The 14,748-nt window shown below is 40.5% G+C and overlaps 1 protein-coding gene across 2 annotated transcripts in view; it reads left to right on the top strand.

Annotated features, from left to right (window-relative positions):
* DSCAM (DS cell adhesion molecule) overlaps positions 1-14,748 on the top strand; it is a 390,627-nt gene that overhangs the window by 197,424 nt on the left and 178,455 nt on the right. For both annotated transcript variants that reach the window (XM_075172878.1, XM_075172887.1), the window contains exons 5-6: positions 735-1,031; positions 1,842-2,117. In XM_075172878.1, coding sequence (XP_075028979.1) covers positions 735-1,031; positions 1,842-2,117 — 573 coding nt within the window. The remainder of the gene's footprint in view (positions 1-734; positions 1,032-1,841; positions 2,118-14,748) is intronic.

Here is a 14,748-nt window from a genome sequence, read left to right as displayed (position 1 = left end):
TACAATCTCAAAGTTTCTGTCTCCACCCATTCTCTTTATTCACTTGCCTGGTAGAGGCTGAGTAAATTGTGACACAGATCACAACAGAAAACATTTGAATGCTGTCATTTCAGAGGAATATTTATATATTCCACAGCACAAAATGACCACAGAAGGAAATCAGTATCACTGCTGTTACTGGCAGTCTGTATTCGGAAAAGCTTAATTTAATACTTTTCTAAATGGGGTATTGTGGGTCAAGACTAAACTGCATTGGTACAGCTGTGTGAAATTAGCCCATGCAAGTTATGCCTGGCTCTTGCCAACAGGATTCATCCTTAGCTTTCCAAGGAGCCGAAATGTACCAGGAGAAGAAAAATTCCAAATGTGTTGAGGTTTTGCTGTAAGTCTTTTGTGATGAACTGTGTATGGCTTTAACACTTTTCTGCAAGAACCTGGCAGTTCATATAGCTGTGCAGAGCCCTGGTCCATCTATTGAAGTGCTTTTCCTTCAGCAGAGTCAGTACCAGGTGTCTTAGAAGATGAAAAAGAAACCTGCAGTAAGCAAAGGATCATTTAAGTATTCTACTACCAAAATTTGTTTTCCTCTCTCAATAATTAGAGTTACGTCCTGGAACACAATTGTTTGCATCGCTTCCAAAAAAGATCTTGGCTCATGCGATAGGCTCCAGGATAGAAGGAACAAGCTTTACACCATGTGAGTACTATTCTCCTGCTTTTCTTTCCCTTGGCAGATGGAACTCCCAAAATAATTTCTGCCTTCAGTGAAAAAGTGGTGAGTCCGGGAGAGCCGGTCTCCCTTATGTGCAATGTGAAGGGGACTCCTCTGCCTACGATCACTTGGACGTTGGACGAAGATCCCATTGTGAAGGACGGCAGTCATCGTATCAGCCAGATTATCACCTCCGAAGGCAACGTGGTCAGTTACCTGAATATCTCTAACACTCAGGTCCGAGATGGCGGAGTTTATCGCTGTACTGCCAACAACTCTGCTGGAGTCGTCCTGTACCAGGCTCGAATAAACGTAAGAGGTGCTTGTCAAATCAGCTCCTCAAAAAAACACACATAACTCATTGTAGTGGAGAAGAAGATTGTTGCATGTGATGAAATGAGTCTTGGAATGCCAAAACCAACTTACTGTTTTTCCTCTCCTTTTCTTCCCCCTCTCTTTTCTCACCCTGCCTCTCCAGCCCCATCTAGAAAGTGTATGGTATGGTTAAATGTTGGAAGAACCTTTTGGCTTGTGTTCTATAGTCTATTTTTCCTATACTCATCTCTATTAGTTCACAGTTTCTTTACTTTAGTCCTGCTGTGCATGGGTTTTTTTCCTTTTCCTTTCCTTCTTTACTTGTCCAACATTCATTGTAATTATTCATGTATACAGTATTTTAGCTTGCATTTCTAGCTCTACATGGCATAATACCCATCCTCATGGTATTATACTTTATATACATCAAAAAAAAGCTAACTTTGTCAGTGTTCTCTTCTGTAACAGGATTCTAGCTTTGTATCAGTTTTAATACTTCATATTAATTAAATCATCCTCAGCCTTTTAATTTGTAATGCAGCAAAGATTTTATCAGGCAAGTGTTGGATAATGCAAACATATACCCCCACATAATTAGTATGTATGCTGCAGGGTGAGGAAAAACTAGAGCATATAAAGATTAGGGAAACTGCTTAAGTAGCTCTTAAAAGCAAAAACTGTCAAATGTTAAGAAGTGTACAAGCCGCACCTGTAAACGTCGTTAACATTTGGATATACAGAAAAATTATATGCATGTTTCCTCAAGCAAGTGTGCTTTTAAATTGTTTTCAAGAGTTTCTTTTTACCTTTCTAGGGCCAGCAAGCATTCGACCGATGAAGAACATCACAGCAATAGCTGGACGGGACACCTACATCCACTGCCGTGTGATCGGCTACCCGTATTACTCCATCAAGTGGTACAAGAACTCTAACCTGCTACCGTTTAACCATCGCCAAGTGGCATTTGAGAACAACGGGACACTGAAGCTTTCAGATGTGCAGAAGGAAGTAGACGAGGGCGAATACACGTGCAATGTCCTCGTTCAACCCCAGCTGTCCACCAGCCAGAGTGTGCACGTGACAGTAAAAGGTGAGGTCAACTCGGAAAACCAGAGCCAAGCTAATGGCTGTGTCTTTTATAGAAACACAGAATTGCACACATAGGATTGTGCTGGAAGTTAGACAATGAGCACTTAAGAAGGTTAATCCAGATTTGCATTTATTTTTAATGATGACGTAGATGCTAATCAGTCACTGTGTCTTCTTCTCTCCTTGACTTTTAATCTCCTTCGTTCAACTAGTAAAGTATTGCTTTCTACGTGGAAGCCTTGCAGAAGCAAGCTTTCTATGAGCCGTTTTCACTACAACAACTAAGGCAGTAGATCAATGTTTTATCACCTGAGTTTCACTGGTGACTGTTTCTCTGCTGGATGACAAAGTTCACATTTTCATTAGCCAGTGACTTTCCAGCTTTTAAAAAATAAGATGAGCATTTTAACGTATGTGTTTCTGCCAATAAGCAGAGACAGGAACTGAAAGCATTAACCTTGCTTTGCTCTTATTAAGTGTGCTTTTCTGAGTGTACTTGATGCTTAGAATGGTAGCACTGTCAATAAATGTGACTTGAAATTCTAATAATTCTAATAGGATGCTTAAAATCTATTCATATAGTCGCAAACAAGGATGTTCAGATGGACCTGAAAGACTTCGGCAATAGAGGAAAATAGGAATTTTTTAGCATTGTGTTCTGACTATTCTGACATTGGCAATGTTCAGACCTATTCACAAGGACACAAAAGACAGAAAACCTGATTGCAGTAGCACCTAGTTTTGAGCGATGGGGCCACTAAATAGTGCACTTCATGTGAACCTGTAGGAAGAATTGAGGTATAATTTCACTGTTCCTGAAGTTCTTAGAAACCTTTCCTGGGCTTTTTTTGGGGGGGAGAAGAGAGGAAAGAAGGAAGGTTGATTTCTGTATCTGTTCTCAGATAAGATACAGAGCAGAACACTAAGGTAAAATTAATTTGGTACAGACATCTGATCTTTTAACTCCTTTCTGTTCTGTTTGTTTAGCCCTTTCTTGTTTTCATTCTGGAGTGATGTAATTGCTAATTATTTCAAGAGTTTAGGGGATTAGCTTTAAGCCACTAGCAATTTGGACTCTGAAAGGCATGACATCTCATACACCTGAGACGCTCAGGGGCACTGGTCACACACTGCAGCATAAAAAGCTAATTTCACCATTTCTTTTCATGTGTGTGGTATGTTGCTTGACATTACAGTAATATCTCAGATCTACTGATGCAGTTTCAGAACTGCATGCCAAATCAGTAATTGTGTTGCTGCTGCACTAACAGTTCACCATGGTAAATCTAATGGGCAATGTTCTTCAAATGACTATCAAAATGAATGTAGCCAGACAAAAAAATTCCAGCAGTCTATGCTTACAGCTCTGGCATTTAGATCATGCAATACTGTTTTTTCTTCCACTAGGTTACAATTTCAAACTTGACAATTCCTCCCCCAGAAAGCAGATTGCCAGCTCTACCAATTTTGATTGAACTGTAGCTTTTATCAATGATTTGACCTCCTTGAAGGTATTCTACTGCATTTCTGGATATTCAGCTGCCAGAGCCATTAGCTGGTCAGAAATCTCAAACAGTGACTGCATGTACTCTGAATAACTTGCATAAACATGTGGCATGTTGAAGAGTGCCGGTGGGCTGAGCTGCCCTGCACCTGTGACCTGCACCAAACCTCATCTTGCATGTGCTCCATAAGGCAGATGCATCGGAGCAGTGCAAGTTGCAGTGTGAAAAGTGATCCGTGGCACGTGCAAAGCTCATACCTATTGATCTGGAGTTGCCAAACTTGGCTGCAAAGTGCCCTAGCTACTTCCACATGCCCTGGCCTTGACAAGACATTGTTATTTAAAAAAAGGTTAATATCCTGTCCTCATATGCTAAGCCCGAAATGTCAAAGGTGAGCTTTGCATGTCAGACCTGAACAATTCTCAAGGTTCTGCTATTGTAGCTGGAGGTCAGCATTGCCACAGTGGTCTTTTAGATAGCCATGTACTGTTTTCTTCTGTAACTACGTAGTGAATTTATCTAACATATTAGCAGAGAGTCAAAAGTGGCCTGTTGCTTCAAAATATTAGTGTTTTTGCTGTCTTTTCATTTTATTGATTCCAAAGTTAATGTGATGAGTTTTCAGGCACTTATGTTTGATTCCGAGAAATACAAAATATGGCCCAGCTTGCATACTAGATGTTTAAAGTACTCTGAAATTTGACATTGTAAGAGGGGTTAATATCAATGCCTAAATCTTCTTATTTATAGTTCAGCTTCTTATACCATCAGTATACTCACTTCTTCTCCAGAGAAACAGAGAGAGAATTATTGCCCATTTTCAACATCATGGGTCCTTTGGTTTGTTCTCATTTCTGCTACAAGCTTCCTGGGTGACCTCAAACCAGTCATCTGAAGGATGATTCGGAATAGATGATACTTAATGAGCTGTTACTTGGTATTTTGTTTCCTCCATGTTCTGTTCTGAAGATGTAATTATCAATTTCCTCATGAGCTTTTCTGACATGATAATCTCTGTGGTATCAAAGTGTTTCAGAAACAACGCGTTCATTTTCAAAACCCACCTGGATGATCAGGAGCGCTTTGGCAAATGGCAACTGAGGCACAGACTGAACTTAAAAGTATCCACACATTTTTGTATGTTCAATTTCAGAAGCCTACAGCTTGATTTTTCTAGTTCACCTGCTGTTATATAGCATTTATATGTTCAAAGCTCTGCTCCCATTGAAATGAAGTTGCTTCTGGGAGTTCTTTTTCCTTCTTCAGATCAGTCACGTCACCTAGCTTAACAACCTCCTGGGAAAGACAGATTTAAGTAATTTAATTAGCATTACCTAAGAGATCTGTGCAAAGGTGAATACAGAATTTGGCTCTACAGGGCAGCATTTATCTGCATTATGTATACAACTGCCCATCCTTGTCTGCAGTCCTCTACCACATTTACGGCTCACTTTCCAAACTCTCCAGTATGTGAAGCATCCTCATTCTGTCTTGAATGAGGATTTGCTAAAAGCAGCATCCAAAGAAAGATATGCAACAGCATGAGCATGTAATTAAATACAAGAGGGCTGCCCATCCTCTAGAGTATTTTGAGATTTACAAACATCCAATTGAAAGCAAAATCTCAAGGACATTCTTTGGAAATCACTGTAAGATCTCAGATAGAAGAACAGAAAGTTTCTTGACAATAACTTCACAATTAAATCCTGACTGCCAGAGAACCCAAGAGTGGGACTTATAGAGCCTTGCTGTGCAGCCTTCCACCTGGCAGGCTGTCAGGAAGACGAAATCTTGGGAGCTGGGCACTTATGTGATATTCGACCTTAGGCCAGCTACTTCTTTGCTTTACTGATCAGAAGAATCAATTAGACACCACATGAAACCAGTTGTCCCATTTTTTTAGGAATAACTGGTACCCTTGTCTGCATAGCCACCTACCCCAGAGGTCTGCAGACTCCAAATAACTCTGTCCCACAGAGATGTGGCATGCCACCTGTCCTGGTTTCACCTAGGGTAGAGTTAAATTTCTTCCTAGTGCTGTGTTTTGGATTTAGTATGAGAAGAATGTTGATAACACACTGATTTTTAGTTGGTGCTAAGTATCCTTTAGTCAAGGACTTTTCAGCTTCCCATGCTCTGCCAAGTGCACAAGAGGCTAGGAGGGAGCATAGCCTGGACAGCTGGCCCAGCTGGCCCAGCTGGCCAATGCGGTATTCCATACCCTGTGATGTCATGCTCAGTATATGAATGGGAGGCGTGTTCCAGGAAGTAGCGATCACAGTTTTTGGGCATTGCTTGGCAGATGGTGAGCAATTGCATTGTGCATCACTCATTTTTTATATTCTATCATTATTATTACTATCATTATTATTATTATTATTATTATTGTTGTTGTTGTTATTATTATTTCCCCTTCATTTTCTGTTCTATTAAACTGGCTTTATCTCAACCCACGAGTTTTCTCACTCTTACCCTTCCGATCCTCTCCCCGTCCTGCTGGGGTGGGGGGTGGTGGGGAGTGAGCGAGTGGCTGTGTGGTGTTTGGCTGCCTGTCAGGTTAAACCATGACACCACCCCCCCACCATCCTTTGCCTGTCCCTTGTCTCTGTCCCAAAATCTGGATCTTGGAAGCTAGCAGTCCCATAAGCTGGCTGCTGGGAGCTGAGTGGACAAGCTGGCAGGAAAATGTGCAGGTTTCTGCTTGGCAGACATAGCTCTATTGGAACCATGCCTGAGTCCTAACGGAGCTTTTTGGAAATCAAACCATCTTGGCATTATTTTTTTATATTTAGACAAATGAATTGGCCAGTTCTGAGTTCTGACAAAAAGCCATGAAAGCTACCCACCCTGTAATGCATACCTAATGGGGGGGATACTACGACTGTACTTTCATACTTAATTTCTGTTATTTTATACCTGTTGACTACTTGCCTTTGCAACTGTAATAATACTCTTTCAACATGTTCTGTTCTGGCCTGTGTTAAATGTAATTTTCTTTTTAGCTTTTTTGTAAAGTAAACTGAGCCCCCTTTCCTCCCTCTCCTGCAAACTGGAAACAGTGGTTACTGACATCCTCAGAAGCAATCATTGAGATTAGCCTTGCTAAGGATACTGCGTAGATCCTTGCCAAAACAGAATTATTCTTAGTTTCTTACTCTGTGTTTGGCCCAGCTCTAGTCGTTTGCCAGTGGGGTTTGTATACATCTGCAGACAGCAGAGGACTATTGAAGTCACACATCCTAAGGAGAAGAATATTCTGTAGAAGATGGAGGGTTTTGTGTTCATTCCTCCTAAGTATGACCTGTCCTCCTCAGTCTTCTCCAGCTCATCCTTGCCCAAGTCCTGGCTTTTCTGTTCTGGGTTCCAAAATCAGTCTGCCCTCCACGTCTTTCTCATCTCAGTCCTTGTTTCCTTGACACCTTGTTCTCATGACTCAAAAGTAGTCTTCCCCTTCAGAGCTCCTAACCTTCCTCCCAGCCTCCAGTTACAGTCCTCTCTTTCTGCCAGTCTTGACTTTCTCCATCTCCACTGGGTTTCAGTCTGTCTTCCCTTAATGTGGGTCTCTGACCACTGTCAGTGCTGTACCTCACTCCACTGCTTCCTTGTCCCAGTCTCACATCCCCAGCCAGTTTCCTAACTCCACTTTACCAACCCCCATCACCTCTGTAATCCCACCGCAGACCTGCTCCCAACTTCTGACTTCCCCTCACTGCCCCTAAATCCAATTCTATAATTCCCTTTTGTTATCCCGGACACTGCTTTGAGCTTCTGCTCCATCGCTGGTTGCTGCTATCTGCATGCCCAGCAATGCAGGCTGGTTCTCCACTCTGGTCCCTTGGCCCCCACATCTCCTTTCTTTCTCTCTGCATTGAAATAACTTTTTTCATGCTCCCTGGGCCCAGCACAGGCAACTGTGCGAGCACTAGAGAGAGAAATCTGTCTGCTTTAATTTCTGACATCTCACCACACTGTACCTGCCCCACGTGGCTGGAACTGACTCGGCCACTGAAGGTAGTGCTAGGATGTGTTCAGTGCTGCTCGAACCCTGGGAACTCTTAACTCTTAGTCACTGGAAAATGTCTTCTCAGGATGTGATAACTGTGGGGGTTTTGTCTATTTGTTTACTTGGTTTTGCTCAGACTGCAAAATTTGGGCCCCCTTGTGATGACTTTTCATAGGGACAGCAAGAATATCTGACGCTAGTACCGTGACCTGCTGAACTTGAAATCCGTGCTGCTAACCATGGGGCAGGTGGGACTTCTCAGATTCTACCAATGCCTTTTTTTTTGCTTTTGTGGTAGGATCAATATGTACTGCATCCCTATTTTTCCACCCTCCTGCCTTATTCTTGGAAATGGTCAAACAGTTGTAGCTGAAATGACTCAGCCTGAGGCAGACACCTGGCCTGGAAAAATGCTATCCAAACAAAAGTCAAACCGCAAGCAAATGAAAATAGTTTTGTAACGAGAAGTGTTGGCAAACAAAGAAAGAGGTTATATTACCCCCCCCATCTGTAAGTTTCATATTTCTGTTGAAAAACAACCCTTCAAGTGGCAAGATGGTAAAATAATAATAGCAGCATCTCTTCTGCAGCATTTTAGTAGATCTCAAAGCATTTTAAAAACAGGAATGAGTCATTATGTCCTTTTTTTCATTATTATGTAATTTATAGTAATAGTTTTCTCAGCTACAGTAAAAGCCATCAGATGTAAGTGATGATTTTCTTTTCATCAGTCTCATGGGACACGCTTCTCATGTAAACAGCCTGCTGCTATTCACACTTCTCCGACAGAAATTAATTGAAAAAGAAGCCCCTGAGAGGGGAGGGTGCAGCATCATTAAAATAAAAAGTGTGGTGTTCAAAAGGACTGTTTCTGATCTTTTAGAGCTTATACATCTCATTGATTTAGAAGGCTTCTCATTGCCTTATGCCAAAGTGATAGCACTTCACCTGTTGTGAACCACACAAAAGAATCGTACCAGCCTGTTTCTTTTTAGAAAATAAGCAAACCAAACAGGAGCTATTTCTAAATAACTTCATATTGCAACTATTTGAATAGATGCTCCTCATCTTTCCTGGGAAGTATCTAGCTTTTTCTAATATACAAAATGTTCTTGGTGGATTTGCATTGCAGATCAGTTCAGGGAGGACTGGTTTAGATAGTGAAAAATATGCAGGCACAACAGGGAAAAAACGTCAGGGGAAATCTTTCAAGGGTTCTTGGGACCATGGTGCATGCTGTCATCAGACAATCTGCTAATCTGTTTATGCTTCAGTCTGTGGCATGGATTATGGCAAGTGTGAATTCAGTTTCATGCACGTATCTAAGACGTAACTTCTTATCTGTCCTACTGACGGAACCTTGCCAATGATTTGAGTCAGAAAAAACTTCTGGCCCTGAAAGTTCTTCAAATAATTCTTTCATTATATCACTTTCTGCCTTTTGTTCACTCTCCCATGCAACGCCTTTTTGGACCTCTCCAAACTTGTTGCAACTTCTTCAGGAAGAAATATTCAGATCTCTCAAAGTGACTGGAGTTGTCATATGCAGGAATCACGCAAGGGCCATGTGGTGAGAATGGATGAGAATGTCCAGTCACGCAAAAAATCCTGCAAAAATCCACTTAACAGTCATTCTCAGGTCACATAATGGGCATGGGGATTTGTTGTGGGGAGCAAGCAGTGGCAGCAGTCTGATTTAAGGGAACGTGCACTTTGATAGTGATATCTCCCATGCAAGAACCCCAGTATCTAACCTGTAGAAGTACCTGAAGAAAAGACTAAAATAGTCTGGTATTCAATATGTAAGACTTGACTGGTCTGTGTAAATTTTTTGCCATTCAACATACAGCAACTCAAGGTTAGCCTTGCATTAAAATAGCTGACTCACATTCTTTAAAAGCTCACAAGTGTCATGTGGACGCTGCACTTAAGTGTCTTATTTTGTAGCAGTACACTTCGAATATACTATAGTCCTAATGACTCCACCTCTGACACTGCAGAAAATGGTCACCCAAAAATGTATGTTACAGTTGTTTCATTACTATCCTAGTCTTCCTGATGAGGAATTAGTATGTGCAAACACAAAACTTTTCACTTAAATCTAAAATAAAACTCACTGGTTTTGTGCACAGTCTTACATCTTTCAAACACAATTTAAGTTGGTGTATGGATGTGTTTATTTATGAAATGAGCCTTAATATTTGAATAAGAGCCTCAGCTAAGGACTTCAAGACTATCTGTATATTATGCTTGGGCTTATTGAAAGCTAGCCTTCTTCTCTCTCTTACAATGCAGCTTTATTTACTTTGGTTTTGGAAGAAGGTATGTTCTTGCTCTTTTTTGTATGTATTTTGTCAATTATATTTGAAATACTTTCTTACATATTTGTTAAAATTGCTCTTAAAATTTTAAGCACTTTACTGCATCAAGTTAGTGTGAGCTATTAACAGTGTGTGTGTGTAAGTACATATAGTAAGTACATATAGAAAGCGAGACTGTGCTTGCACATGATAGTGCGGGTCTGGAGTATGCTGGCCTAATTTCAAATCAATGTGTATAATACATAGCATGCAAAAAAAAGTCAGTATCAACCCTGTGGAAACAGAAGGGTGATATAAAATCAGCTGTTTATGTACAGTCCTGGGATAAAGGTGAAAGAGAAGCTAGTGTGAAGTCAGTCAAACTACTGACAGGAATGATTTTCAGAGCCAGAGATCATCCTGTTAAAGTCCTCTCTCATCTAAATCTGGAACTTTTGGTTCTAGTGATTGGGTTGGTTTCAACTTTTCACAGTGTTACCCGAGGACAAAGATCACTTTAGATCATGTAGGGGTTAAACAAGGGCAATAGCTCTGGAGCAGGTTCCAAAAGCATAGTAAAAGTACCTAGTAAGTGCTTCTGGATATCTAGCCTACAAGTGAGGCTTTTTAACAGGCAGCACTTCAACAATAAAGGTAACTGCTTGTTGTGTTAATATACTCTTGCAGCTGCTAGCTTATCTTCAAATCAAGAAGGTTTTCTCGTTTAAAAAATAAATAGCAAATGCCTCCCCTTGGGCAGGGAACTGAGCTTCCCGCCATCCTAGCTTTGCAGGGTGCTTCATATGATAAGGGCATGCACTTTTCCCCTCACAATGGAGGCTGAAAGGAGATGGTTCGATAGATGGATAAGACATGACATAAAAGCACTCTTGGTTTCTACACAACATTTTACATCCTCTCTTATTTTGGAGGAGCTCTCAGAACAGCATCAGGGAACGTGTGAGCTACCCGTGTTGCACTGGAGGAAAGGGGAGTGGGCACTAAGGCGAAGGGTGAAGTCTCTCTCATAAGCTCCCCTGGGAAATACGCACCACAGCATTTGCTCTGCCACGCTCAGCGACAGTTCCTGATAAAATACCACAGCTTGTTGTGGCAAGATTTTGAAGATGTTTGAATACAGGGTTAATTTTGGTAACTGATGAACCTACAAGTAGAGGGAAATGTTGTGCAACAGCAGAGGCATTAGTTTGGTTCTTTTTTTTTTTCAATGCATACACTTAGAAAGGCCCGAAGAACATAATGGTATTCCCTTTTTTCAAGACAGGATACGTTAGCACACAATGAGGGCGCAGGGTATGAGGCTCGGCTCAGTAAATACCATTAACAGATAATTCGATGAATGACATGCCCTGCTGATAAGGCTCAATGCATACAAGAAAGAAGCAGAAAAATCCAGTGCTTCAGCAACTGTGTGCAATTGCTCAGACCATCACCCACAAGGGATGGAGCTGTTTAGGAGAAACAATCGATGGCTGAGAAAACTCACAAATGACTAGACTGTGGCTAGGGTTTGTGCAGAGACAAAACAGTTTTAGCTTTTGCATTTCCAGTGCATGAAATCTAGGGTCACACTGTAGCCTTAAGAGGTTACGTAGTTTGGCAGTTATTACTTTGCATCCTCCAATGGACCTGTGTTGTGAGTATTCATTGCCAAAGGTTTTTTATATCGTGGGCGCAGCTCCTGCAACAGTGTTGTTGCAAGAAAATCCATTAGGGAACCATTTCTAATGATAAAGCAGGGGATGACTTTCATTTTACTGTGTAGAGCCACAGGAGAGGAACACCATGTTCATAAGGCTGCTGCAGGAGACAGGCTATCTGGAGGATACTCTGTTTTAGGGAATCATCTCAGCAGTTTCTTCCAACATAACTCCCATGGAATGGTGAGCAAGAAATTAAGGATGTTCCTCTGCTAATGGAGAGTGGCATGGAAGCCCTCCTTGCCCTCCTTTACAGTAATCTCCCAGAGGTACAGAAGACCTTGTTAGGGCACAAAAACATAATTTAAGTCTTCCTGCATTAGCACTAATGAGGCTGGCCTATGCTCCTCTTTTTAAATAGACGCTTAATTCAAGCATTCATCAATAAAGCATTCCCAAGACATTGCACTTCATTGCATGAAGCAGAGATTTTCACTCTTTTGCCTACTGCGAGTAGAGGAAGAAGCATCCTTCTATGTACACAAACACACATACCCATACAGCCCTCTATATAGTTAACATGTAACATCTTATAAATGAAATAGCATGATTTAATAAAAAAATCAAATACAAACTCTGAAGTATGGTCAAACTAAAGCTATGTGTAGGGAAGGAAAATATTTCAACACACCTTGAAATATTTTAAGCACATTTTAAATACATCTGTCCTACTGCAACTTTTCTCTCTCAGAGTTAAAGTAGTATACATCCCTCTTATTTTTTTAGTGCTGTTTGGCAATGATACAGCTTTATTTTACAAAAAAAAGCCCACACGCTGGTTAATCAAGTTTGATATTTTCTTCTGTCAGGGCTATGTGTCAAATTTTTACTGCAGAGATAGATGAAGATAGATACATATATATGGCAAATTTTGTATTTCAGAAATTATTTGCCTGACCTCAAGTATGCTTTATTCTATGTTTTTAATAAGTGATTTTTTGTGATTGTTTCCTTCTTCAAACTAGCAGGAAGAAAATGTATCTGCTATGTTAGGTCACCAGGAACTGCCTTTATCAGCCCAAACTGGTAAATACTGTAGCTGAAAAACATTCTTCAATACTTCAAAGTTATCACTAGGCTATTTACTTTTTTTAAGTACTGATTTTAAAATACACACTGTTTTTTAAAATAAGCTCCTTGTCAGGACTGCAAGCTGCTGCAGGTTGAATAACCATTATATTTTATGAAGCAGAAATAAATGTCTGTTTCCTCTGTATCTTAAAAACCTGAGTAGGGGGAAAATATGCTGTCTATAAATATTTTAGCCAATTTCTGAAATGCTCTGCAGGCTGCTACTTAAATTTTAGAGTTGGTAAATGCAGCCTTGCAAATCAATATTTTCTGAAAAATACTTCAATGTGGCCTAATGATCTTGCTCCCTGTTTTCTTCATCAGGGAGATGGAGAGTGAAGATGCACATAATAATCCTTGAGCAATATGTTGTCTGACTTTTGGTATCATTTTGTCCGTGAAAGATTGGTTCAAATTTGTTGCACACTCAGCAGAAAATACAGAAGCAATTTGCCACCCTGTTGTGAATTTTAGCATATTTTCAGTAATGATGTCTGAGACTAAGAAAAGGGTTTGGGCAGAAATGTGCTAGCCAACACAGTAAGGGGGGCACTTGGCATTTAGCAGGTATTTGCACTCATCAAGGGGAAAGGTTATGTCAAAACCTTTTGACAGTCTCATTCTAAAAATTTCTCATTCCCACTTATATTATAAAATGCTTGTCAATAAATGCAAAGAGAAATTTGGCCTTTTTCTGCTGATGTACAAAGAATCTGAAATATCTCATGTGAATGTGTTAGCTGCGCTAAGGTAATTAGAAGAGGCAGGCAGACATTTTGCCTCACTTTTTCACTTGGGGACCTAGTTCCACAAAGCAGTTCATTTCCAGCACTCAAAGTTCAAATAAACACAGTAATTTATATCAAGTTTCTTTTTTCTGTATGCCTGATCTACCAGATTTCCAAAACACAACAGGACAGGTTTTAGCGATTTGAGAGACCGCAGTCAGGAAAAGGCATTGCAGCATGTGAGAAAAATTGATTGCAGCAGCACTTCTCACAACCGCACACAGCGAGCTGCTCTCGGAAGAAGTCAGGGAAAGCCTGTAAGGATGAGTTGTGGTACCCTGAGCCTGATGTTACCTCTCTGTAGCAGCTGCGCACGGTCATAACTTCTCCTCATCAAACGGCATCACGGCTATGCCAGAAACAGTGGAGTTAATATCTGATTTGTACACCGTGATGTGCATGTACACAAGCAGTTGACCATGCCTTTGAATGACACCTTTGCCCTTTGGGGGGTTTGGTATCGCTTCCTTAATGATAAACTTTCTTACTCTTGATGGAAGAGCAGCCAACATATGTAATGATCAAAAGAAATGCGTTGAACTATCATAGTAATGGTCACAAATACCTATCCCTGCATCCCAGAAATAGGACACTGGCAAAAATGCTGCTGGGGAAGTCAATGGGCTGCTATACATTGCAACCACTTTGAAGAGTTTTTCTGCTTCTTTTCTGCTTCAGTTCTGGGGAAAACACAAAGCCTTAGATTTGCTAAAGAGAGAAAGGACAAAAGAAATACAATTAGATAAAGTCACCAGCTCCATTTTCTTCTGAAGCTAGCTAATATACAGCAGTATAAATGTTCTGCTGTGGGTATCCTTCAATCTTCCCTGTTAAAGATGTTCAAATGTACTACAGAGTATATATAAGTAATCTCTCAGGCAAGAATAGCAAAATGCACTCCTATATCTAAGGTACGTAATCTCTAGGAACCCTCTCTTTTGATAAATAAGTATTTGAGTACTGCTTGCAAAGTTGGTTTTATAGTCTTTTCAGGAGTGATTGATAGAAACCTATCTTAGATCAATGCCCTGACTGTTAGAGTGCTCCCCTGAGAAGGGAAGAAGATTTCAGTTCCTTCATCTGGATAGGTATTTGATTCTCAATTTACCAAATTATTAATAAATGTTCCAACCACAACCTGGAGAAAGTGAGGCACCCCTATTAATTCCTGCTTTGTTTATTGAATCGAACCCACTGTTTCTTTTGTTTTTATTAAAAATACCTGAAAACAAAATGTTTTCTAA

Source organism: Calonectris borealis, chromosome 1 (assembly GCF_964195595.1).
Source record: "Calonectris borealis chromosome 1, bCalBor7.hap1.2, whole genome shotgun sequence".
NCBI classification, from domain to species: Eukaryota; Metazoa; Chordata; class Aves; order Procellariiformes; family Procellariidae; genus Calonectris; species Calonectris borealis.
The sequence above is the reverse complement of the archived record's forward strand: the minus strand, read 5'-3'. Positions and strand labels throughout refer to the sequence as shown.